At 44.0% G+C, this 26,663-nt stretch overlaps 1 protein-coding gene across 1 annotated transcript; it reads right to left on the minus strand.

Moving 5' to 3' along the window:
* Positions 1–1,117: 1,117 nt before the first annotated feature.
* Positions 1,118–25,255, minus strand: FAM83C (family with sequence similarity 83 member C; the record flags this gene model as incomplete). Its single annotated transcript, XM_084296818.1, has 4 exons — positions 24,590–25,255; positions 15,600–15,767; positions 11,507–11,631; positions 1,118–2,036 (listed from the first exon to the last, which is right to left on the minus strand). The coding sequence occupies exons 1-4, from the start codon at positions 25,142–25,144 to the stop codon at positions 1,118–1,120; spliced, it is 1,767 nt and encodes a 588-aa protein (XP_084152944.1). The 5' UTR covers positions 25,145–25,255.
* Positions 25,256–26,663: the final 1,408 nt, after the last annotated feature.

Below are 26,663 nucleotides of genomic sequence, written 5' to 3' on the forward strand. Positions count from 1 at the left end.
GGCACCGCCTGCGTGCCCAGGCGCACCACCACGTGTCATCGCTATCCCCGGACACAGACATATGCTGTGGACTCAAATGTGCCACTGTGTGCCATCACTGTCTGCGTGCCTGGACGTACCACCATGGTCTGGACCATCACCGTGGGCCAACACTGCCCATGTGCTGGAAAAAAACATGTCCAGATGCCACCGATGTGCGGGCATAGCTTCCCCATCCAGGCATGACTGAATACCACCTTTGTTCTGCCACCACCAGTGTCCCAACAGCCCAATGAGCAGACATGTCACCTGTGTGCAAGCATACACCCAGCGATCCAGACACCATCCATGTGCCTGGGCATGCCACCCATGTCCAGGCACAACCCATGTCAGCTGCAATCTGTGTTCAGATACAATCTGTGTGCAAATACTGCCCGTGTGCTGGCATCGCCCATGTGCAGACACCACCTACCTGCCATCACCACACATTCGCAGGTGTCACCCATGTCCCCAGACATGCCACCCACGTGCAGCTACCATCCGTATCTTCCTGGCATGGCACAGATCAGCACTGCTGGGGCCTGGCCCCAGGACAGGGTCGCAAGAGGCCCTGGCCAAGCTCAAGATGCTCACCACCTTAGGAGGGACCCAACACAGCTCTTTCCAGTAGAACAGTGCCTTTATTTTTTAACATCACCCTGCATTTGACCATTTCATTTTCAGCAAATGGCTACAGGGAGAGGAATTGCTCCATACAAAGAGAACCTGGGTTCATCCTGAAAACCTCAGTAGCCAAACAGTTTCCAGTTATAGCAGTGGTTTTTCTGTAAGTTTGGGGGGAAATAGTTCTTTTCCAAATGAGTAAAAAGTATATAGAAGTGTGCGTTCTGTTTATGTCATTTTTTTCTCCCTTGCTATCAACTCGTAATTGAAGAATTGAATTGTACTTGCTAATCTCATCTTAATCAGTCATTTATGTATATTAGAAATTGTAGCACAACACAAACACCTTTTGATAGGAACAGGACTAATTTGCCACCTGTACTTTGATTTCAAGCCCCAGATATGTTGATTGGTAGGGAAAAGCAACCACTTGAAAATAAGACCAAAGGACACACCAAGGCCCAGGAGAACCAGGTCAGAGTTCAAACCGACTGTGTATGTGTTTAGATTTTAACTTGTTGTATTTGGTGATCAGATCCAGCTTACTGTGCCCAAGAGTCATTCTTTTCTCAGCCCCGTATGCGCTGCTCTTTTCCGTCAACATGTCCTCAGTAAGTTTATCATAGGAAGGAACTGCAGGCTTTTTTGTGCGTTTGAGCTGGTTGTATGGTAATAACAGGTCCAATTTTCCTTGTCCAAGATTCTGTCTTTTTTCTGTCCCATAAAAGTTATCATTTTCTACTGTTGGTTCCCTGGAGGTAGCAGCAGCTTCCTTCTGCTTTATGCCTGTCCCAGTGCAATTGGCATCCTCTGAAGGGAACTGTGGTGTCTGCTCCTGTGTCACCGGGGAGCAGTGGCCGCTGTTTGTTTTGTCATCCCCTTGATAATTAGGTTTGTTGGAGCTGAGGACAGGGGATGGCTCCGGCTGCAAAAATGTCCTTGCTGTCATGAGATTTGATTTATGATACAAGGTGGACTTATTTGAAGGACTGTTAGGTGAGTCTGGTGGTTCCCCTTGCTGCACAGGGCAAGTGGACTTCAGAGATGTGTCTTCCTTCCCCTTCTTATCACCAGAATCAAGGCTCACATCATGCTTCTCCTGGTGAGCACTGCAGCTGGGGTTTTTCATAAAGGGAGACATTTTTATGCTTCTGATGCTTACATTGGAGAGGCTGCTGGAGGCACTCAGGGTTTCAGCATCGTTCTGGATGGGCTTCAAAAAGGATTCAGTACCTTTTGAGGTGTTCTGACACACGGGATCCAACACAGAGAAGCTGGTCACTGCTTTGGACTCTGCATACAAGTACCGAAATTCCTTGTCAAATTCTGCAACTATTTGACCACGGAAGTGGGTCACCAGGCTGGTGTGGACTTGGCTGCAAAGCCAGGTGAAACTACAAAAAAGGAAGAAAAAAAATCACGTGTAACTTTTGTTCACAGAGTACTGAGACAGCTGGCATTGATTTTTACATGAGTGATTTATCACTACCCAATTTATGTTATTAAATTAACACTTCCTCTGAAGTATGTAAATTGAGATTACTTGTAGTAATGGCTGTACTCATTACATATTTGTTTTTTTAATGGTCATTTAATTTTGGCTCGGTGATATAATGACCTGTATGAAAATACAAACAACAGACAAGAATTACACTGTACAGTCAGTGTAGAAACCATTAATACAGTAACACCAGGTTTTCTTAGCCTTATGAAAAGCGCAGAACAGCAAATGGTTCCCGTGCTAAAAAGCACAGCACTGTGTTTCAGGCCTTTTCTTCTCCAGCTTCTTACTGCCAGCACTCTGCCCACAGACAAGGAAGCATCATTTCCAACTCCCATTCGAGTGTTGGAGAGTACTAGCCTTACATCTGTCAGCAGGTTTGTCAGTCTGCCCAGGGGCACTGCAGCATGCATGGTTTGTCTGAAGACGGAGAAGCTATGGGTCATTGCAAGTGCAAGTGGCTTCCACAGAATATTCCAAACTGGAAGGGACCCACAAAGATCATTGAGTCCAACTTCTGGCTCCACACATGACCACCCAAAAATCAAACCACGTGTCTAAGAGCTTGACCAAACACTTGAACTCAGTATTGAAAGGCTCTTTCTGTCCAACTTGTATGGCAGATCTCCTAGCACAGCATTTGGCCAGTACAGGACACTGCAACATCACCTTTCATAGAGGACAGGGAGAGTGTTTTGGGGGGATATCAACACATGCCTGGACTTCTCCTCTCATCCCTTGTATTGGCAGGTCCTTTGTTCTCCATAAGAGCTGCAGCATGGTGGACTCAAGGGCACTACACAGACATGCAGTAGGGTGAGGAATGGAGATTTCAGGCACTATCTTGAGGTGCAGAAGATGTTTCTAGAGCTCCACATGGATACCACAGGACAGGAAGCGCAATGATGTTTTCCATAAGTATTGGTGCGAGATTCCCCAGAATCTTTCTGTATGCACTATGTTTTGGGACCTCATCAACGTTAATGTCACAAGATGGGTATTTGGGAACTCAGAACAGGAAAAGCATCTTTTGGCTTAGTCCTGAGCAGTACACAGTTGTTATGGTTCATAATGTTATTTTGAAAAAAAGTAGTATAGCTACATTCAGCACACACACTCCCCGAAGAGTATGAAGGTTATTCAAAAATACTATACTGGAGGATGAAAGCAAATGCCTACACTTTACAGGAAGAGGGAAGGGAAGAGAAGGGGAGGGAAGAGGAAAAAGAAAATATCTGGGATGGTTAAATTACAGAAGAGAAGCTATTAAAAGCAGAAAAGGCATCCTTCAAAAAGGTTGGGTCACACACTGCAAAAGCTGTAAGAAATAATACTCATCTCTCTGTGGGGCTAATGCATGGCCCATGCGCAATAGGCATGTTCAGAGAATTCCTTTGGATTGGTGTTTAACTGTGAAGGGGCTTGGAATGATCCCTGCCCTGAACACACCTTTATACAGAATATGAGAAGATCAGTCTCATATTGAAACCTTTGTAGAAGAGATTAGAAAATGTATCATCAAAGCAGAGAGTAACAAATTGGCAGGACTTCTTAACATTAGTTCAAGATTGTCAAAGGAATGCAAGGATGAAGTATCTTAACAACTTGGTGATCAGGTGCTGGAACGTCTGCCCAGGGAGGTGGTGGAGTCACTGTCCCTCACGGTGTTCAAGAAGCACCTGAACAGTTGCTACGAAATATGATTTAGTAGCTTAGTGGGTAGTATTGGTGATAGGAGCATGGTTGGACTAGATGATCTTGTAGGTCCTTTCCAACCTTGTGTTTCTATGATTCTACGAACTAACCGGGATGTATAATCTCTCACTTGAAAGTGTCTTCTTTATCAGAAGGATGGAAGGTTGCTAAGGAGATAGAATTCTTTTTAATGTTCCAGACCAATAAGCCTTGTGACTGCACAGCACTAATTAGCAGAAACTCTTCTAAAGAATACAATTAATGGCCATATAGGTAAATATGATATAATAGGAAAGGTGGCTTTTGCAAAGGAAAGTCATCTCTCACAAAGCTGTACAAGTTCTTTAAAGAAATCTGAGAGCCCAGACAGTGGAGATTTCATGTATCCCATGTCTACATCCGGGGGGGGGGGAGGGGGGGGGGTGATAATTACCCCAAGGGGATGATAATTGCCCCAGGGAAGGGGTTAATTACCCCAGGGAGGGGGTTAATTGCCCCAGGTGGGGATAAAACTACCCCATTTGGAGTCGAGTACTCAGCAGTCTATCAGCTCCTGCCTATGTGCTCTGACCACAGGCCATGAGGATGGTTCAGGACAGCCACAGGATGCTCACTCAAACACTTGTGTTCACTTGGACTCCTCAGAACCTCAAGTCTACTTAAGGGGCTGAGCACCCACTTCTCTGGAGGGGCAGGCTTGCATCTCTCTCACTGTGAGCATCATCCCATGAATATGGAGAGGTCCCAGCCAGCTCTCTTGCTGAATAAAGCCTGACATCCCTGTTCATCTAGCCTGGAACTGCTATTGCCAGCAGAGCTGGAAACAGAGCTGGACAAGAGGCCATGTCTGCCCACCTTGCTCTAGCTAGGAGGTTTCATGTCTCATAGTCTCACATGGTCCAGCAAGAATATCACAACAGATAACCATCGGGGACTCTGGCCTCACCTTAGCAGCAGGCAAACAGCAGGTCTTGCTTAGGTTTTCCTTCCATCTGTGGACCCAGTGGCTTCCACCTTCTGCTTCTGTCTTTTCAAGCACCCTTTGGCCCAGGTTCTGCCTCCCTTGATACACCCAGCTTTCTGCTCTCAACCATGTGAACTTGGCTTTCCCCCACAGAGAGCAACCTCAGATCCAGCAATGAGCTCCCCTGGCCTTATGACTGTCCCCACCACTGGTGCCTCCTGTGGCTCTTCCCCCAGTCCAGCTGGGGTGCTGCAATTTCCCATGCTGTCCCAGTGGGACCCTGCCCAGTCCACGTCACAACAGGACCTAGAAGGAGGCATCCAAGTACCCAAGACACGATGTAGCAGCTCTGGATTTGTGCTGAGCACAGCTCTCCTCCTAGCCATGATGCAGGTTTCCATGGCAAGATGACATGGCCTTGTCAGCCATGGATGTACCACCATGACAGCTTCCTCCCAGCCCTGTGCCAAAAAACACGCTCTTCAGGCTGTGGTGGGATGTGAGCTGAGCTCTAGTGTCTCCATATGAAACAGGAACACTGGGAATATGACAGCCATTGACAATACCTGGCCAGACACTGCCCTGCTGCCCAAAGCCATCCTCCTAGAGACGACTGCATGCCAAGGACACGTGGAGGAAATAGCTAGGGAATGATCATTCCTGGTCTCTTCTGGTATAAAAATGAGGCACTGAATGAAGTTAATGGGTTACATATTCAGTACAGGCAAGAAGAGGCATTTCCCCATGCAACACAATACACGGGCTAGCTCAGGAGCTCTTTGCTGCAGAGCACTGTGGATGGTAAAAGTTCATGTGGGTTCAAAAAACATAGGATTGTCCTTCCATTTTTTCCATAAGGGACTGTTGCATACAGAGATGCCATCTCCAGTTTCCTATCACTCTGGGGCACAAATTGCAGGAGTCTGTGTAAGGCTCTCTGTAGGATAGGCCCTTCCCTTCCCTTCCCTTCCCTTCCCTTCCCTTCCCTTCCCTTCCCTTCCCTTCCCTTCCCTTCCCTTCCCTTCCCTTCCCTTCCCTTCCCTTCCCTTCCCTTCCCTTCCCTTCCCTTCCCTTCCCTTCCCTTCCCTTCCCTTCCCTTCCCTTCCCTTCCCTTCCCTTCCCTTCCCTTCCCTTCCCTTCCCTTCTTTCCCGTCTGACGCCCATGCAGCTGCTCCTTTGGCCAGGAGGTGGAGGTGCAGCACCAGCTCTCAGGCTGGAGTCCTGCGGCCACGCCGGCCTGGCCTGGGCCGAGCAGTGACAGGAGCACCCCCAGGTACTGGGGACTAGGTCTCAGTGTGCCCCTCTGGAAAAGGGGGGGGCGGCAGTTCATGGCTGCATTGTGCAGGTGGCTTGCAGTTCCTCACACTCAGCTCCTCTGCTTCAGCTGTCTCCAGCTGATGACATGCCAGTTTGCAGCAGATTTTTTTCTCCTCAGTAATTTCTGTTACTCATTTTTATTGTTTTATTGTTTGACTCTGGCTGTCAGGGCATTCTGATCTTTCTGCATTCCAAAGCAAACCTTTGTGTATCATTTTACTCGTTAAATGCAGATATTACACAGAATGCAGTACTAGACTGTTAATTTCATGTTACATTTTCTTTCTAATATCTGAGGAGATAATCTGATTTTATTGTTTAAGCTCTTTAAGCTTGCTTCCAGTGCATTTGTAGTAATTTCCATTCCTCTTTTTTCATCTTCTTTTTCATTACAAACAGTGCAATGCATTCAGTTAATTTGGGCATGCCATCTCAGTTATCACTTATTTCTTACTCATCCTTACAGCATTATGCCTTGTCTCTTCCTTCTGGATTCAGTTTTTATTTATACACCTGAGAATTCCTCCTCTTTGTTGTGCTCTGCAAAGTGTTATATAACTTATTGTTTGGCAGTGCTCACTTTATTGCTATACATTTCATCCAGGGGTTTCTTGGCTGATACAGTGGTCTTTCCTTTCCTTGTATGTTCGCTTCCTGCTTCATTATGATTTCTTTCTTAAGGTAACTGTACATTGGGTTAGATCTGGAACTCCCTCTTAGAAGCTCCTTTTTGTTGCGTGGGGCACGGACACCTGAAAGTATGTGTTTTCTTCTGAAGAAATCCAAAGCTTTCTCCAGCTTCCCTCCCTCCCTCACCCCAGTTTTACCTGTCCTTTCCCAAACACTTTTGTACTTAGTTTCTTCCTTTGTGCTGAAGCCAGATGTAGAGTGTTTGTGACCATCTCTTAGCTTTCTCCCCTCATTTTTCAGTTTCATTTGTCAAGTCAGCTTCAACACCAAAAACTGAGTTCCTTTCAGTACAATGCAGCAAACAATGAGCTCCTTCCTTTCTATGTCAGTGGCAGGATGTATATCCGTACTTTGACTGCCTCCCTTTTTGAGCTGAGTTGCTCTAAGGCAACTCAGACACACAAAAAATGCCTTTCAGGCTGGCAATAACACACCTTTTTTTTCTGCTCCTAGTCTGGCAAACATTTACTCAAGTTTTCCAATTCAAGATCCTGTTTAGCTCTAGTCCCATTTGCCCTTAGGCTCCTCTCTCATCTGCATTAGTAAATGTCTTCATATCCTTCCCTCTGTTATTTTTATATGCTCAAGGAAACATATTAATTCTTCTGGTGCTCAGAATAATACTAAGTAACTAGATTTTCTAAACTAAAGAAACAGATAGATGTTGTGGAATACCTGAGCTGAAATGATGGCTAACACAGGAGGCATCTCAGACACTTACTGGGTAGAAGAAAATCAAGGAACAATTGCAAGGGCAGAAACTATACAGAAAGAATAAATAAGGGATATGTTGCTGGGACAATAGCACAACACATTAAAGAAAAATAAGTCAATGTAAATGATATATCATCAAATGAAATATATTCCTGTTGGATTAAAATTCCAATCCCAAATATGGAAACCATAATACCGGGACTTGCCTGTGAACTTTCTGAGCAGAGTGCTGATGGTAAATATGGCATGCTAAGGAGCTATGAAGGCAGAAAGCAGAGGAATAAAGAGACACTCAGTTATATCCATGTTGAATAGGGGCCATGACTAGGAGAGTTGCAGAAAAGGCATTTTGCACACTGTAAATGACTGCTTTGGGGAAGAAACTAACCAGAAAACCAAAAAAAGGAGAAATAACATTTCAGTTCAGAAAGTTCCTTTGGAAAGGCCAGTCGGCAAAAATAACGATGATGCACAAGTATCAAATATTCCTTCAGGAGCAAAATAATCCACAACAGTAACATTCAATTTATAAGAGAAAGTGAGGGATGCTATTAAAAAGAAATTCAAAAGAGTAACTGAAAAGGTTAAATGCTTGAGGCAGCACAGATTGTTTGAAGATGCTATATTAGAGGCTCAGAGCAAACATACCTAACAAAATAAAGACATTTAAAAACATCCCAAAAGTCACCATAGTTAAAAGGCACAGTAAAGGAAAATATTAAAATAAAGAGCCTTCAAAAAGTGGAAGTCAGCAATTTTCCAATTATTAACCAATGAATACCCTATAATTTAAAATTGAACATGGTAGCAGAGGAATGGAAATTAGTAAATGTGAACCTTTTAAAGAGCTCCTGGAAAATACAAACCAGCCACTCTTATTTCCATACTGAACAAACTGGTAGAAGCAAATAGAGAGTAAAATGATTAGATGCATAAAGAACTTTACTCATAATGCTGAAGACTCAGCATATTTTTGTGGAAGGAAGCCATGCCTCAAAAGCCTGTTGCAGTTCTTTGAAGGAGGCAGCAAGCACACAGATGCATACAAACTGCTTGATGTAAGATGCTTGGATTTACAAAGAGATTTTGACAGAGTCTTTCACCAAGGACTCAGCTTAAGTGATGAGTATAAAAGAAAGTCTTCCCAACGAGTAACAGTTGATTATAGATGGGGAAAAATGCTAGCAATAGTTTTAATTTACCCACTGGAATCCCACAGATTTTGTGCTGAGATATGTGCAGTTCAACACATTCAGAAAAGTTCTGAAAAGTAGTGGAAAAAGTCATGACAGGGCTCATAGGAAACAAAATTGTCCTGAGTGGTCAAAGGAAAACTGGATAATAAGAAACTATGAGAGTATTTTATGGTACGGGGTGAATAAGTGACAAAATGATAGACAAAATCCAGCATCAATAAATGCAAACTGTTGTAAAAATCCTGATGATCTCTGAATATTTACTAGTTCTTAGATATTAACACTTAGGAAGGAGGTCAGAGTTCCCTTGAACAATTCAAAACAAGAATCATTTCAGTATTTAGCACTAGTCAAAAGAGCAAACAGCAGACTAGGAACTGCCAGAATGGAGACAAAGGAAAAGACAGAAGTCACGCTTACACCACTACATGTATGCTGAAGGATATAGTGAGTGGGGATATGTTGACCACTTCGTGCAGTTCTAATTAATTCATATCATGAGAGATAGACATTATGGCTAAAGGTCTGGAAGTTCTGCATGAGAAATGACTGAACAACTGAGGATACTTCAGTTGAGAAGAGCTTGTATTTGATTGGACTAGATGATCTTTCAAGGTGCCTTCCAATCCCTAATATTCTGTGATTCTGAGAAGAGATGATTCACATGAGGGATTATAATGGAGGAGGATGAAATCATGGAAGCAGTCAAGAAAATAAATAGGAAACTGTGATTTACTGTTCCCAGGTTATGGAAATTTGGGGGCATCAAATATAATTGTACAGCAGCAGGCTTAATGTAAATAAATTGGATCACTTCTTCACACAAATCATAAATTAAACTGCATAACCCATTGCCAGAAGGTATCGTGGAAGCCAAAGACAGAACAACCAAGGTGGGAAAAATTCTCCTATGGGAAACCAAACGCAAAGAAACACACAACATACAACCCCAGAGGTCCTGAAACCTCTGATTCTTACACACAAGGCTGCTGAACTATGTAAGAATGCTCTTACCCACTTCTCTGTATCATCCCAAGATACAGGCATATATGGATCTTTGGCTTTACTTGGTAATTATACTCTTCTTTTGAATCTAGCTTTCCCAACTGCAGGGAGACTAACCTAAATATCTGCTATACTACATATAGTACCAGGCTGCAGTATACCTGACTTTCTCCTGTGGAAATTTTTCTGTTCACTGTTAAACAAATTCCACAGAGAGAAACTGGTTCCTGTAGTCCAGAACATCACATGGATAGTGGGACAGCAGAGAACCAGATACGAGGCCCCTATTCAACTGAATTATTATCTTCCAGAACTTGAGAAATTACAGCTACGGATATCTAGAGAGAGCAAGCATATCACAGACCCAAATCCCTGCTCCAAAACAGCAGAGGGAAGAATTGACACAGAGAACTGAATGTGTGTTTCGAGCAGTAACCTGACTCAGGGCTATTCCTGACCCTCTGATCTGAACGTGATGGTGATCATACAATGTTAAGTGAGATTACAAAAACTGCAAAATTAGGAGAGGTAGTAATAGTGAAAGAATTCTTCATCCAGTCATATACAGAGAAGGTTAGTGCTTCACTGGAATAAGCAGTGGAGAAAAACTTTTTGGAAGCAATAAATTATTACTTTCCAGAATTAACTAGTCTAAATTTTTTGACCCACAAGAAAAGGTGCTATTCAGGATGTGGTCTGGAATGATGCATGAGACTCAGTTCAAGAGGCAGCAGTGGAAGAGCCATTTTGTAATAATGCTCACAACCAAATTTTAACCCTGTAGTGGGAGAGAGCATCTAAATAAATGTGGCACATGGATATTCAATGTCAGGAAAGGTAAATATTTAAACTGTCCAATGTGCAATAGCAGAAAAAATCAATCAATCAATCAATGCTAGTCACTGTCAGCAAGGCTACAAAGCAGAAAGCATCATTTTGACAGTCTGTAACACCTTGGTGCCCTGCCTTGGGGGCTGCATACAGTTGAGGTGTCTGCATCTCAAGAAGGGCATAGTGATATTTGAGAGGATGCAGAGAAAGACTACTAAAATTACCAAGAGATTGTGCATCTGCTTTAAGAGGAGAGACTGAAAAGGCCAAAGTCTTCGATTTGGACAGGAAAAGGGGTGGGGAAGGGGCTAAGATGAAGGCTTGGAAAGCTGTGAACACAGTGACTTCGGTGAAGGTAGGACATAAATTCTACCTATGTACAGCACTAGAACTAGGGGTACTCATGAAATTAGTACGAGATTGTTTTAAAATAGACAATGAGTTTGGACACATTCATGTACAGTACATTCAAAACTGATAGGGAAGGGAAGAAGTAGAGAAGTACTCTCTTAACATCCCTAATTGTTTGTTCTGTGGGAGGACAAGGGAAATGCCCTACAGATAGCAGTTTGGGCTGCTCTCCCTAAAAAGCATCTTCTACTACTGGAGACAAAATCTAGGCTAGGTGGAGCATCATCTGATCTGGTAGGGCATTTTTTACATTTTCAAGAATTTCAGTGATACTTGTAGACAGATGTGTCCAGGAAGCATCGGTGTTGGCAGGCAGGCAGTTAATGCTATCTGAATGTTGAACAGCAAAGTAAAGGCAAGAGGATGGGGTGGAAGGTAAACCACTAAATTGAAAAAGGATGTTTATAAGGGTGAAATGAAGAGGAACAGCAGTGCATCTTTATCGTGCAGAAAAGAAACTTGGAGTTACTCAGTTATTTGGAAACGCGTGTTTTTGCAGTGTCACCAATCTTTGTATTGGTAGTCACTGTTTTTTCTCACCTGTATGTACCAGCTAGAACTTGGTCGCAATCTATCAGGATAAACTTCTCCAGAACCTGGCCTGCAAATTTCTTGCCTGCTTTGCTGTAATATGTGTCTCCACTCAGACATCTTATGCGCATGTTCTGAAACCAAAGAAAGTAGAGATGGTAAGGGGATGTGTGTTGGACAAAACTGAAATATTTCCCTATGCATCAATGATTAGACAGTCTCAAGCAGAAGCTCTGGTTCTAGAGGTAGAATGCAGCAAGGCATAGCACTATTTTCTCTATTTTCTGACTTCTACATATGAAGTATTTTGGAATAATGCCTGTTTATATAGAATAAAAATTCCAGCAAATATTAAAAAGCTGCACTCAGGTACAAATGCTGTTTCAAAAAAAAAAAAAAAAAAAAAGAATTCTATGATCCTACAGATCATCTCTGAAGTATGCAAGACTATAGAGTTTCTTCCAGGTTATTGCTAATATTTTTAATCAAATTAAATATGTTCTTCTGTTTTTATACAGTGACAGGCTTCCTAAAGCCAAAGTATTGCTCAATATAAAAGACTTACAGAACAGTATGCCTACATTTTAAGAACGACCTTTTACCAGTATTTTTTCAAATGGTATTAAGTTTCTGCTGCTGTACTCAGGTGAAACCAACCTGATCCTCACCTCTTTTAAAGACTGCAAAGAACTTCTCTGATCCAACTTCAGCCTGTAGAACTGATTGCCCTGTTCAAAATAGGAAACAAGGCTCCCAGTGTCCAACAGGAGTCTCTTTCATAAGGTGAAATTTTTGCCCATAGTAAAAGTTATTTGCACCTCAGCTGGGGCAAGCAGAAGAGGAGAACAGTCACTGGAAACAGTTACTGGGCTGGTCTATATAATACAGTGCCAACAAAACATCTCAAGCGTAAAGAAAGATTTCCAAGGCTGCACCTACAGGGGCCTGCCAGATCATCCCTTCTGCCCTTCCATGCCAGCTCGTGGCCACCTGTAGTGGCCTTGGCACACCAGGAGCTGTCACAAACTGTCCCCACCTGCATTTGAACAGGTCAATTCCTTCATGGGCAGCTCATCCCTGCTTGGCATCAGTACCCCAAAAGGTGAAGACCCGTGGCAGCAGAGGTAGGTATGGGTGGCACAAATTGATGGGGCTGTTTTGCCCCTCCACAGAGGTGGGTACCATTCTCCACCATGCTGTGGATTTCAGTCTGGCCAAACACGGCAGTTTTTAACAGCCACTGCCAGGATGAAACAAAAGACACAAATAGTTTTCATTTGCCTGCAGACATTCTTCGCAGGTCACAGATTCGTGTCCTTTCCCTGTTGCTCCCCAGGAGCTGCTCATGAAAACAGCTGTGCTCCCTTCTCCTTCCCTCTTCCCTGGCAGGATGACCATGAATGGGCTCATGGGGCTGCCTGTATGCAGCCAGGGACTGGCTTGCCCAGTGTCTGGCCTCACGTGTAGCTCACAGCACAGAAGTTGTGCCTCGGGGATGAGGAGCTAGAGGCAACCACCCTGCGGGAGGCCCAGCTCAGCACTGCTCCTGCCAGCCTTCCTCTTCCATCAGAGCCCCTGGAGGCAGGAGGTTGGCTTCACAGAAACATCTTCTGGGGAGCTCAGTGCAGCAGGTCAGGAAAGTCTTGACTCATACATCATAGTGAGGAAGTCTCACCACCCATGCAATGTCCACCATTGCCTTCAGGGTTCCTCTACGCAGGTGTCCATCTAACCCAACACTATCTCTTGCTGCAGGCCATGGCAGCTCTGGCAATCATTTATGACACTTTCTCCTAATATCGCTGAAGCCTCTGTTTTCTGCTAAGGGAAATTCTTGAGCCTCTTGTGGCTTGTCTCAGTGGGCACCCCACCTGGCCCTATTCTCTTCTCATATTTGTTGAGTCTTCTCTTGAGCTCATGGAAAATTTTAGCAGGGACAGAGCTGAAGTTTCATAGTCTTTGCACTTTGCACTTGGCTCTCATTCATTATCTTGCAACCCAGAACATGTTCTGATTTGTCACCCATTAGAAGGGATGAAATCTTTCCCCATGAAGACAGTTAAGCATTAGAACAAGTTAACTGGGCAGATTGTGCTGTCTCCATGCCTGGAAATTTTCAAGACCAGACCTCCCAGGTGACTCTGCTTTGAGCAGGAGGTTGGACCTAATGACTTCCTGAGGTTTCTTCCAACATGGATTATTCCATGATACTATGAAAAGCCACAACAAATTGCTGAAATAGAGAAAGATACACTGGATGCTTGGGGAGGTGTTCACCTAATCCTGTTGCCATTCAACACAGGTATTTTTTTCTTCCAATGCTAAAATTCTAGTAATAGTAATTCTCAATGGAAAGAGCCCACCCTTCCCCTGTGGAAGTTAAAACCACTCCAAGTAAGGGTTATCGTGTACATTTATTTTCATAGCATATCTTTACTCCCTCTCTCCTTTCCAAGGCTGGGTGAGTTTCTGATACCTATCTCATTTTTTCCATCTTCTTCTTCTTCATGACAATCCAGGCCCTGAATTGTCCAGGCAAGATGAGAATACTGCAGTCTTGAAGGAAAGCCAGGACAATGTGTATCATTCTCACTCAGCTTAGTAGTCTTAAGTTTAATAGAAGGTCATTTGAAAAAAAAAAATCCAAAAATCTTCTGCTGTGACCACTGGCAATTCCTGATGAACTACTGCAGGATTTGTTGATGCTCAGCAGTAAGATATGACACAATTAAGCTCACAGAATGTTCTCAGAAGTAAGAAGCTACAGGAGAAATTGTCCCATAATCCTCATTAAACTCCATATCATCACCAATTTTTTACAAATGGAGATTTACCATCATATCCAGTCTCAACTCAGAACCAGGAATAAAATATGTACATTCATTGAAGTGACTATCAATCATGTATGTTAATGTACTGCTTAAGATGCAGAAGCCTAAGAGGGACTTGACATTGAAACCTGAGGATGAGTCACTGGATGAGTGAGGCAAGTGTTAATTAGCCATTAAAGCACAAGACGTCACATCAGGTCTAACAAAGAGACATAGACATTTCCATGGATGTAAACCAATGTTAATATTAAAAACAATGGCCATACTTTTGGATAAGAAGCAAACAAAATACATTTTGGAGAGGTTGAATTTATCTGGATCCACTAGGTGACTTCAATGATGCTGTTAAATGTTTATGAAACCAAACACACATGAAGCATATTTTCTCTAACACTTGCCATCTCAACAGGCAGGATGAAATGGGGTTGGCTTGTGATTAGCAAGAAAGGACAGTGCATCACCAACATGAGGAGAAAAGGATGCATGTCTAAATTAATCTTTGTGTAGACAGATTAAACATTATCAGAATTTCAGACATTTGCAACTGTATCTATTCTGAATGCTGTAAAATATTATTTTTGCATTTTCCCTATATGAGGGGAAAATTTATGAAATGGATGGCTGGAAGTCTATCAGCTTCATGATTCTAGGGAAGGCACACAATGCAGAGCATAGCCCCTAGGTGTTGGCCTTGCAGAACTAACAAATGATATCAAAAATCATCCTCCATTGGTAGGTGTTAACCAGAAAGATTATATGAGGGACAGCATGCCACTGGGGTAAATTTCTGAGTCTGGGAGTTCCCAAGAGAGCTTGTCTCACTGTCACATTAATTTTCAGTGTTTGCCTTGCTCGGGGTACCTCACAGCATTGATGATGGACACCCCAATGAGTGGGGAATCAGGCTCTTCACAAATCCTTCATGAACCCAGGTGCCAAACTGATTCACAAGCACAGAAGCAAATCCTACATTCACCAGTGCAGCAAAGCTTCCAGTAATGCATTGCATCTTACTGGCTTGACTTCACACCTCTTGAGTGTAAATCTGAAATGAGGACCACAAGTCATCAAGACATGGGACTAGAAGGGCTTTTCCACTCTAACCCCCATGTTTCCACAAAGATCTCAATTTACCAGACCTCAGTCCCTTAGCCTGGGGCAATGGGAAAACAGGTCCTAGAGATCAGTCGAAGAGAACAGAACAAAGAGTTCATGTTTTTTATCAATTCCAAGACTCAGTTGTTACATTCAAAGTGTGATTAAAAACTTACTGGAAAGCTGTCCTGAGTAAGAGACATTTTATTGCACATTTCCACAAAATGCTTCAAGTATTCTTCATCCAGGATCAGGTAAACGGGGACATGCCGTCTGCTTGAGGCCTCCAGTAGGTCACACAGTATTTCCATGTCTGTAAACAGATCCATCACAATTGCTATCACCTAGCCAGGAGAAGGGGGTGGGGGGACGGGAGAGAGGAGGGAAAAAAAAAAAAAAAAAAAAAAAAAAAGACGAGTATTGAAACTTCATGCCCAAGTGAATTGTACTTCAAACCATGAATTAAGTAGTCAAACTTCCAGACTTACAGAGTGTCAATGGCCATGAGTGGAGATAGCTTCTGGACCTTTGTATTTAATAGTCCTTACCCCACCATGGCAGATAAAATCACTCTTAATGACTCTGAAGACATTCCCTGTCCTGCTACCTCCTGCCTCATCCATCTGTCATTCACAGAAAGAAATAGCTGAAAGGGTAATGTGTGTGCAGAAGCTCTCAATGTCATTGGTGCAACAATTACATATTGCCTTAAGCAAATGCATCAGAAACATAGCATACAAACAGGAAGAACTGAGACTGACCAAAATCATGACTCAATTTAAAGAGTGATTCCATAGATGACTAGCACATTAATCTCAAGAAGTATAATTTCTTCATGAAGTACACACTGACAGGTAAGGGAGAAGGTATGTTGCTCAAGTATGTACATGTCCTTGATCACATCCTATGGGCAACTAGACAGAATCATAGAATAAAGAACCCTTCTGCTTCCCTGCTGGTGCCAGTCCTGCTAACACAGCCCAGGATGTAGTCAGCTTTCTTCGGCACAAGGCAAGGCACATTGGTGACCTCTTCCCAGGACCCCAGAGCTTTCTTCCAGAAAGCTGCTTTCTAGGCTGTTGTCCCCAGTGCGTCCTGCTGTATGCAGTTATTCCCTCTTACATGCAGGACTGTGCATTTGTCTTTCTTTTCTGGGGTTTCCATCAGCCAAATTCTCTAGACTGCTAGCATCCCTCTGAACAGAAACCCCACCTTCCAGCACATTAACTGCTCTTATTTTGGTATTGCTTGCAAGCCTCCTCAGGTTGCACTCTATCCCATCATTCAGATCATTAATAAAGAGGTTAAGCAGTACTGGCTCCAGTACTGACCCCCTCGGGCCATTAGCTAGGCTTTGGACCACCTGAGTGCAGTGATAAAACCAATTTTTTTTCACCTATCTTGTGGTCCAACTATCCAAACCACGTCTCACCAGTTTGGCTATAAGTAGACTATGAGACACCATGTCAAAGTCTTTGCTAAAGTTAAGGTACCCAGTGTCCACTGCTCCTCCCCCATCTACATGGCCTATCATTGACTCACAGAAGGGAATCAGGTTGGACAGGCACACTATGGCTTTCATATTCATATTTTATTCTTCATTTACCTGGATTTACTTTCCAGGAGGACTTGCTCCACACTTTTTTCCTAGGGAGTAGGGTGAGGCTAACAGACCTGTAATTCCCTGGACTTTCCTTCTTGCACTTTTTGAAGATGGATGTGATGTTTGCCCTTTTCCATTCATGAAACTTCCCCCAAATGCAATAACATTTCAGACGTGTTCAGAGAGTGGCCTTAATGATGACATCAACAGGCTGAAAGAATCTGTCTCATAAATAATGTGGAAAAAAACATACACATCATTATACCAGGGATTGCCCTCACTGGGTCAGAAAGATCAAGTGGATAGTCTTTTTACAGGCAATTGGCAGTTGCCCAGATCTCAGGCTTTTGTGACAAAGATGAATTATTAACTGTCCAGTCATTTTTTGGCAAAGAAACATAGCAGGGCAGATATTGTCTATGAAGACCTTGGAATGCACTACTGATTTGTTTTCATAGAAAATGAAAAATTTCTATTTCAACACAGAGAAAACTGACCAATTGGAGAGCTCTTCTGAATTTGACTTTCTGATAAGCAAATAGATATTTTAAAGCATGTTAGTAAGAGTCACCATAAAGAGACAGTTGAGAATTCTAAGGGTAGAAAGAAGGTATAACACTAAAATTAAACAAACAAACAGAACAGATTTTTTAAAAAGATTTGCAAGGGATGTGGTTTTAAAATTGAAAATAAAAAAAAAAAAAAGAGAGAGAGAGAGAGAATAAAGAATACAATGGCAACCCATCCAATGGATGAATGCATTCTTGAAAAAAGTAGAAGGAAACCACAGAAAGTAGAAGGTACATCTTTACAAGAACCTAGTACAAGTGAGTTATCCCAGAACTAGAAAATTCATATTACAGTATGACCTGCAACAAGGACAATGGATCAAGGGAAATCAACCATAAGTAGACTAAAATGTAACTGGAAAAGCTGTTCCACTCTTCCTCAGAGTGACATTGCCTGCAGACACCATCAAGAAGGCTATTATTTGGATCAGGAGGGGACTGCTGGGATCCATCCATTGGCCATCACTATAGGGTGATATCTTGGAGACAAAAGGATAGCACTTGCTGAGCTGAATGATTAGCACCAGGCCTGATGCACTTCACCCAAGAGTGCTTGCAGAGCTATCTCATGACTTAGACCAGTAACAGTCAACACTGAGAACACAGGGAAGTTGACATCACACTGAAGAAAGTAAAGTAGCGAAAGATATACAGACAGGCCAGCTTCATTTCAAAAGCTGAAAAAATACTGGAATTAGTGATCAATAACTTTAGTTTTGGTCCTTACCATACCTTAGCATTAAATAAGATAACTGTTACTTGTAAGTTGCATGCTTAAGGAGAATCTTGAGTTTCTCCACCTACTAGAGAATCAGAGAATGGCTGAGGTTGGAAGGGACCTCTGAAGATCATCTATTCCAACCACCCTGCCAGGCAGGATCACCTACAGCACATTGCACAGGATGGCATCCAGGCGAGGTTTGATTATCTCCAGAGAAGGAGACTCCACAACCTCTCTGGACAACCTGTCCCAGTGCTCCGTCACCCTCACAGTAAAGAAGTGCCCCCTCATACTCAGCCGGAACCTCCTGTGCTTTGGTTTGTGCCCATTACCTCTCGTTCTATCACTGGGCACAATTGAAAAGAGACTGGCTCCATGCTCTCAACACCCTCCCCTCAGATATTTATACACATTGATGAGGTCTCCCCTCAGTCTTCTCTTTTCCAGACTAAATAGGCCCTGTTCTCTCAGCCTGTCCTTGCACAACAGGTGTTCCAGTCCTCTGATCATAAGGATGCCCAAATATATACATCCCAAAAGCTCTGAGGTTTGGAGTGACTCTCCCATGGCCTTCTTTTCCCTGCTACTCAATGTTTGTGCCCTGCACTACACTTTGCACACAAAATCCACAACATAGCATATTCCTGATGCTAATCATACACCCTGGGAGAGTGGGAAGCCTGTTTCCAAACACTTCTTCTGCCCCTGTTAGAGCATGGCCATGAATACAGTTCTCAATAGCCCAAACCACCCTATGGAGCAGACCATATAGGCTGAGCGTCTCTCTGCTGCTTCTGCTCAGCTGCTCCTCTTTAAATAAAGAGTTATACGCAGAAGACAGCAGTGAAGCTGACTTTCATGTGTGCAGTGGTTCAAACTTTAAAACAGGAGCAGGCTGAATCATGTTCACAGCTTAGACAAAGAAAAGAGTTGAGGAGCTCTATTGCTGTCCTTGGATGTGAGGACATGCCCATGTCTCTGCCTTATAGACTCATAGAATGGTCAAGGTTGGAAGGAACCTCTGAGGATTGTCTAGTCCAACCTCCCTACTTAAGCAGGGTCAAGTAAAGATGGTTGTCCAGGACTGTATCCAGTTGGGTTTTGAGTTTCTTGTACTGTGAAGCCCAGAACAGGCAAACTGTTCCAGATCGTCTGCCACCCAGTAGCTCTCCTGTGTGTTTTCATGACCAAACGGCCTCTTTCCAAGCCCACACTCATGGTTCAGGTGCTGGTTGGAGGCAGCTGCCGTAGACAGAACAGGGCCTTGCTGGCCTCCCCATGCCCTCATGCCCAGTACTTTGTCAGACTGGTTCCTCTCAGCCCTGCTGTGTCCTTACAAGCCACTGGACCGTCTGCACCAGGACCACAGCAGAGGTGGGCAGCAATGCCAAAAGGTTGCTATCTGAGTTCTTGGGGATTTAACACTTTTGTGGATGGACAAGGTTTCTGGCTCTATCTGAATTGTCCCCAAAGACCATCTTGGTGACATACCTCACAATGGCTTTGGTCCTCTCTGTCTTGCAGGAGACCTCAGGCCCAGCCCACCACAGAAGGATTTGGGGGAGTACCTTCCTGGAGGGTGTGATCCCAGGCATCCACATGGGACACAAGACAACTGTCAGAAAATGACAGGTGCTTTCAACAAGCTCCTCAACACGCACTAAAAAACATTCCTACTGCCCAGGCCAAAATTATGTCTCCTCCACCCTCTCGCCCTGGCAGATATGGGCTTCAGAGCCTGACTCCAAAAAGTACTTTTCATGGCCTTTGTTGCTAATGTCTTTTAGAAGCCTTATGATGTTCTGGCAAACTATTCTCCCTTCCTGAAATCCCATCATCCAGCAGAGTCAGTCCTGAGAGCACCCTGAAGTTAGCAAGAAGCATTTTCAACTTTCCAAATCAAAATTACTGCTGGGTTGTCAGCATTAGGTACTACTGAGACCTACGCAAAAGAGCAGGACTTCACCCTGTCTTTCCACAGTAGCCTTCAGCCAAAGACCAAGGGTTACAAGACCAGGCAATTTAGCCAAATGACTTTCATAGGCCACTCATTCTTTAACGAGGAAGAACCAGGAAAAAAATCTATAGCCCAAACCTTGTGTAGAGCCCCAGGCAAGTCCCTCTGAGCCACACTTGCTTCTTGATAGCCCAGCTCATCTCAGACATAGTTCCTGGGGCAGGCTTCTCTCCGGAGACAATCTAAACATGCCTTGAAAAGTCAATATGATGGAGTCAAGAGAGACTGATGCTCCTTTGGCTCCAGACCCTCCAAGCTCAGGGGCACCACATGCGCCTGAAGGGCACAGAAGGCCACACCAGTTTGCATTTCCCTACCACTGCTCACAGGCTTTGGCAGAGCTTGGGGTTGTTGACTGCCCCAAACCAGTACAGCCAGTCTATAGTACTCACTGTAAGAGGGATATAGCTGAGCAGGTGCTATTACAGCTTTGTATGGCAGCATGGGGACACCGTGGTGCTCTGGGCTGGGGTGCAGCCAGCTGCCAAGCAGATCTGCATCTCCTGGCAGCGTTGTGGCAGGGCTCTGATGTAGCTGTGGGAGCAGGCACCCCAGGCAGTGGGACATCAGCTTGTGCAAGCTGGGTGGAGCCCCATGTGATAGTCAGACTCATGTTTTCTGACGTGGGTCTTCACTTGGCATCAGGAGGTAGAATGGGTGCTGGCTCTGTTCATGGCCTCCTCACATGCAGTCCCTTCACTGGAGGGATTTGGGTAGAGTTGTTCCTGGTGGCGCTGGTGTGCACCCACAGCTGATGTCAGGGGAGAAAGCTGGCAGCCCCTCACACACTGTGCATTGCAGTTGGGAGAGGGGAGGTTGTGCCCTACTACAGCCTCATGCAGTGGAGGAACAGGTACCTGCGGAGGGGCTGCTTGTACCAAGTGTGGGTGCCACAGGACAACTGTAAGGGCCACTCAGATTGATGTATCCTCCTGATAAACAAAACAGGCAGCTTAAATAATAACATCAGTTAAAACCCAAAGACAAGATATCTTGGGGGATGAAGACACTGGAAGTCTTCCCTTTGAAACATCCTAAGAATGTATTGTCACAAAAGTGAGGTCCAAACCCTCAAAGATAATTTCCAGCAGCTCTCTGCAGCAGTGGAAGTTAGGTACCTAAAAACCATCTCCAATTCACACTCCTGACAACTCATATCTCAAGTTTAAAAACATTTAAGTCACTCTGGGGTAATAATGGACCCTGCGTGTCCAGGGCCCAGCTCCTTGGCCTCAGTGGTTGTTAGCTGCAAAGCTGGAGCTGGCTCAGAACCTCCTTGTTCCTCACCAAGACACCGCAAAGACACAGCTGTCCTAAAGGCTCTAGAAAAGTCACACCTTGTCATTGTAGGGTTAAAGAAAGATGTTTCTGGATCTGCTTCTGGAAACTCACAATTCAACAATTACTGCAGTCATCACTTTGGGAATTACAGCATTTAACAGCACCCCACTGGGGTTGCCATCTGTCTGGTTTCTAACCAGCACAGCTGGTTTTACTGGTATTTGCCAATAGCAGTGTGGTTTTGGTTATTACTATAGTGTTGCCATTTGCAGCAATACATTGCTTCTCTGGGGGACCACCAAGGACCCTTCTACCATCACTTGCAAATGCAAACACACAGCCAGTGTCAGAGCTGTACAAGAGGGGCAAAAGAAGAAGTATGGACCCTACCCCTACAGTTGGATAGCTTGGAGCTCATCCAACAAAAGTATAATTATAATAGTATTATCAAGTGAAGGCTAAGGTGTGGCTGCACTGCAACTTCTTATGTCTGCAAAGGGAAAAGCTCAAATCTGAAAATACATCTTCAAAGACAGCTGGTTAAATACAGTAAAGTAGAAAAACAAACCACACCAGGAAAAGGTACCAATAAAACAAATGCCTATTTTGATAATTTGTCAGTACAAATACGCTGTTGCAAAATATGTCAGCTGATGTTGTTCACTATGACTGTACAGGAGAAAACAGCAAACAACATTTCAACACATGCATTCCGGTCTATAGGACCAATGAAAAGCATTCAGAGATCTCAGCATCTTTCCTACATCTCACTGGCACTGTTTCCCTCTTTTATGTTACCTGTAAGCACGTAGGAGAACAAACACTCTGAAGGAGGAATATGAGGAGAATTTATGTCTAGTGGAGAAAATATTTGCTAACTATTGCAAAATAGGAAGCTGCTCTCTGTGCAGTTGCTACTGGCACTTCAGGCAAAAGATGTTTCTTACCTTTGGTTGCCCTTTTGGTATTAGAAAACGTACAAATAACATCCTTTTGGATGGTTTGAAGGGCAAAATGACTAGTTTGCAGAGCAAAATGACTCAGTAACTACTTAAAGATGTGTAACTGGGGTTGTGGATGAGCTGGAACTGCTGTCAATCACAGAGTTAATCATGGGAAGCACTGGCCAGAGCTCCTAACACAGAAGCCAATAAAACACCAGTAGGGAACCAATAAGATGATTGAAAACTCATTATCACATTTCACACAAAAGTCAAAAACACTATGAGAAAATCCCCGGTTTGAAAATAAAGGGCTGAAGATCATCAGTGCTTTTTCAAGCCAAGCAAAAATAAAAAGCTCAAAAAGTACTCAGAGCACAATAAAGCACCTGATATCCAAGCAGCCTCTCTGCAGCAACAAGGAAGTTCCTCTGAACTGAAAAAGCAGCAGGATATTTTTCACATGGTTTAAAGGATCAAAATGTCATCAGAGATCTGGGGCGTGCTAAGAAACAAGGGGACATTTCTTGGTAGTCATTTACTTTGTGCATTCAGCCATGACTGTCTTAATCCCCACTGCTGGAGTGTCACAGGATTTATCAGATTATTTAAAATGTTATAAACTGGCTGCCTGCAAAGACAAACAAAGCTTTTTGTTTGTTACTTCCTGGAAAAAACTTCCCATATTTGCCTAAAAAGCCCAATAGAAATTCAGGTATTAAGCAACAGCTGCTTACGACTGAGCCAAAATGGCCTACTATTGGATAAAAATTGAAGACGTTCATTTTCTTCATGTCATGCCTAAATTTCAATTATATGTGGTTGTTCAACAATGTTACAAAGCTACACAGCAATGTGAGCTGCTGCATGGCCCCAGTTTCATCTACTGAGGACAACATAACTATGTTTGCTCAATTCTGTGGGTGGTGGTATAAGACAGCACTTTCCTTCAGTCTGCCTGGAAATGACTCGTGTTCTTGACAAAGCTAAAGTCCAATTCTACCAATTCTCTAGTTCCTACTTTATGTACTAGGCAGTGATGGATTTAAGGAGTGACTATTGAGTTAAATATAAAATGACTAGAGCAATAAGAGAAACTACCTACGAGCTGACCGATTAAAAGAGAAATATTTGCACTGAAAGTTAACTCAATATCACTACACTACTGGAACGAAATTGTATGAAAAAAATAAAAATAAAGGATGTGAAGGATGTGGAAAAATTGAAAAGAACCACGAAGAGGACAAAGCTAATAAAAGCTAAAAATGTGTCTGAGTTGCTCGTTTAGTACACAGTATAATGGCAAAGTAAAAAGAAGCAACAAGTGAGAAGCATAGGTCAGTGAGTATATCCAAGCCAGGATTATGCTTCATATACCAGTATGGTAGTTGTCCAGTTATGATTACATCCACGGGCTGGCAATCACCACTCAGCAGAGGCTGTGTGATGGGGCAAAGAGAGCTAATCTTACTCATCCTCAGAGAGACACAGACATCAAGTCTAGAAGACACAATGATGTATTCTGAACTATTTCAAACCACAGGCAGGGATTTTCAGTCCCACAAGTTTACTCAGGTCCTGTTCTCCCACAGCAACTCACCAGTGCCATCCTCTTGCTCTGCCTGACATGGTATCCAGGGGTCAAGGCCAGCCCTGGCCATGTAGACTCCCTAGTGCAGGGCAGAAGGGCCAGCAGGTGCATGACTGCTGCTTGAGGACAGCGAAGCTTTAACACTGTACACCCTGCCACTTGCTCCAGGCTTTGGTACCGTGCTCTGCATACCCACAAATACAGATGTGAATGCCTTAAAGCATATTGCCTGGATGACATGAAATCTGAGGTGGAAAGAAATTACAGGAAAGGAAAGAAGCAGAACAGTTACAGATGTGCTAGAGAAAGAGCAACCACATCATGCCAGACATCTAGACAGCAGCACCAGCTTGGAGCATGTGCTGTACAGCTGTAGGACCAGCCACCAGGACTTGGGGGCTGGAGCAGAAGACCCCGCTGGAGGGACACAGTTCTATACATACCGTCCGTGCCCGGCTGATCAGAGACCGGAACAAATCCTTAATGCTGTTAGCTTTGTTTCTTTGGAAAATCACAGTGGCTTGAGTCTGGCCAGACACTGTGAGGAGTGGGATTCCTGGCCACCCCAGCTCCAGCTCAGGAGGGTGCACATCAGACATGAGTGGGAAGTAGGTGCCAGATGTTAGTTCGGAGCAGAGGGAGGACCTGTCTCCAGTATCTGCATCACCGGGGTCACCCTCTTTGTCTTTGATTGTATCGAGTTCTGGATAGCTTAGGTTTCTCTGGTGGCTCATATATTCCATGTCCAGGGTGGAAAGGAAAGGCAGCTCCCGTTCCTCAGTGATGGCACTCAGGTAGCCACGTTCCCCCTGCTCAAGAAAGGCGTCAACGGCAAGCCTGGCTGTTTCACTGTGCTGGAGCACCAGGGGGGTGGGCTCCCTCCACCACGGCTTCTTCAGCTGCTCCAGGCGGTTCCTTAGTGGCCCAGACATCCCTTGCTGGCTCCCATAGCTGCGGTGGAACTGGGGTCTCACCTCTACTGCCAGGTAGTTGAACATGACCAGAGCTATTGTTGCTAAGAAGAGCCTCTCCAGCCGTGTCAGTCCTCCGGCTGATTCCAGGTATTTTCTGTCCCTTTCCTGCACTCCTGTGTTCCTCCCAACAGGTTCCTTCAGGACTCAGCATGAGCTCCACTCCTCTGGTTGGAAGTGAATCACGAGGTACAGCCTCCCACCCTATGGGAGGAGCAGGCTCTCAGCTCCCTCTCGCAGCTCCGCCAACTGCACACTTGGTAACTGGGACTTAGAGTATCCCTTTTGCAAGGGGAGGAAGATCATCTCTTCAAGCTGCTCCTTCCCTTTCCCTGTAACTGATTCATGCACTGCCCTCCCTTTCTCTCCTGACAGGTCCCCACCCTTGGCCAAGCATGCTCTAACCTGTTTTGTCTCTCATTGTGCTCTCAGTGGAAATGCAGATGTTGAAACTTGTTCCTGCTTGAATTTTGTTCCAAATCAAACATGCTTCTCAGTGGCAGCTATAATGAAATACATATATCCCAAGTGGGTAACGAGACTTGGCCAAGTAACTAATTAATCCTTGAAACATAGCTCCTGTTTAGCATTTCCTGGGAGCCTGGGCTCTGCTACACTGGCATCCAGCAGGGAATCCAAACCACCATCTTTTTGTTATCACAGGACCATGGTATTTGTCTGAAACTCAGCAGGAATCTTAGCACGGTTCACATCATTAGATACCACAAGAGCAATAGCTCATATGGTCTTTTAGCATCTCCCTGTAAATTCCTCACGGAAGGGACAGTGCAAATCAAGTCTGAGTCTGGTGCAGTGTGAACAAAGATACTGTCCACATGCCACGTAGTTGGGGAGTTGTTAATTCCAGTTTTCCCAGAAGTATCATTAAGTTACTTTTGGAAAATAACAATACAGACAAACATTAATATGGGATTTAAAACACTGTGTTAAAAATGCACCCAGACCACAGAAAAATCGTCCACAGGAGGAGCACAGAAGTCCCCAGACTACAAGCCAGACCTCCCCCACCTCACTCATCCCACTTACCCTGGAGATACTGAACTCCACAGAGGCTAACCAGAGAATGATGTTAAAGCACAGGATGAAGAACTGGCTACATAGCTGATCTCATCAGTTTGTCTTTTATCTGCAAGTCACAAAAACCCAGTAGATTAAACTAATCCAGGCTAAATTAAGTCATCAAAACACTAAATGTCTACTCTCAAATAATCAGCAGGCTACAGTCAATGGAGATAGACAGCTGTGCCTAAGTGTGAACCAGCACATTAAGACACTGGGTTCTAAGTCATCTGGGATGAATCACGTCCCAAAGGACTATCACTCCCTATCGACTGCAGCTAGAGTGAGATGACTAGTTTGGATGAGCTGTCTGGTCCTTAGACTGCTGAAATCAGAACAAACTCTTACTGGGACTGCACAAACTGCAAGAACAGAAGAAAAAAACACATTTGATTAGAAAATTTGAGTTGCCTGTCAAGAGCTGTGCTGCAATGTAGCCAGCAGCAAGCAGGAGCAGAGTTTGCCG

This window comes from Netta rufina, assembly GCF_964035555.1.
Source record: "Netta rufina genome assembly, chromosome: 16".
Classification (NCBI taxonomy): Eukaryota; Metazoa; Chordata; class Aves; order Anseriformes; family Anatidae; genus Netta; species Netta rufina.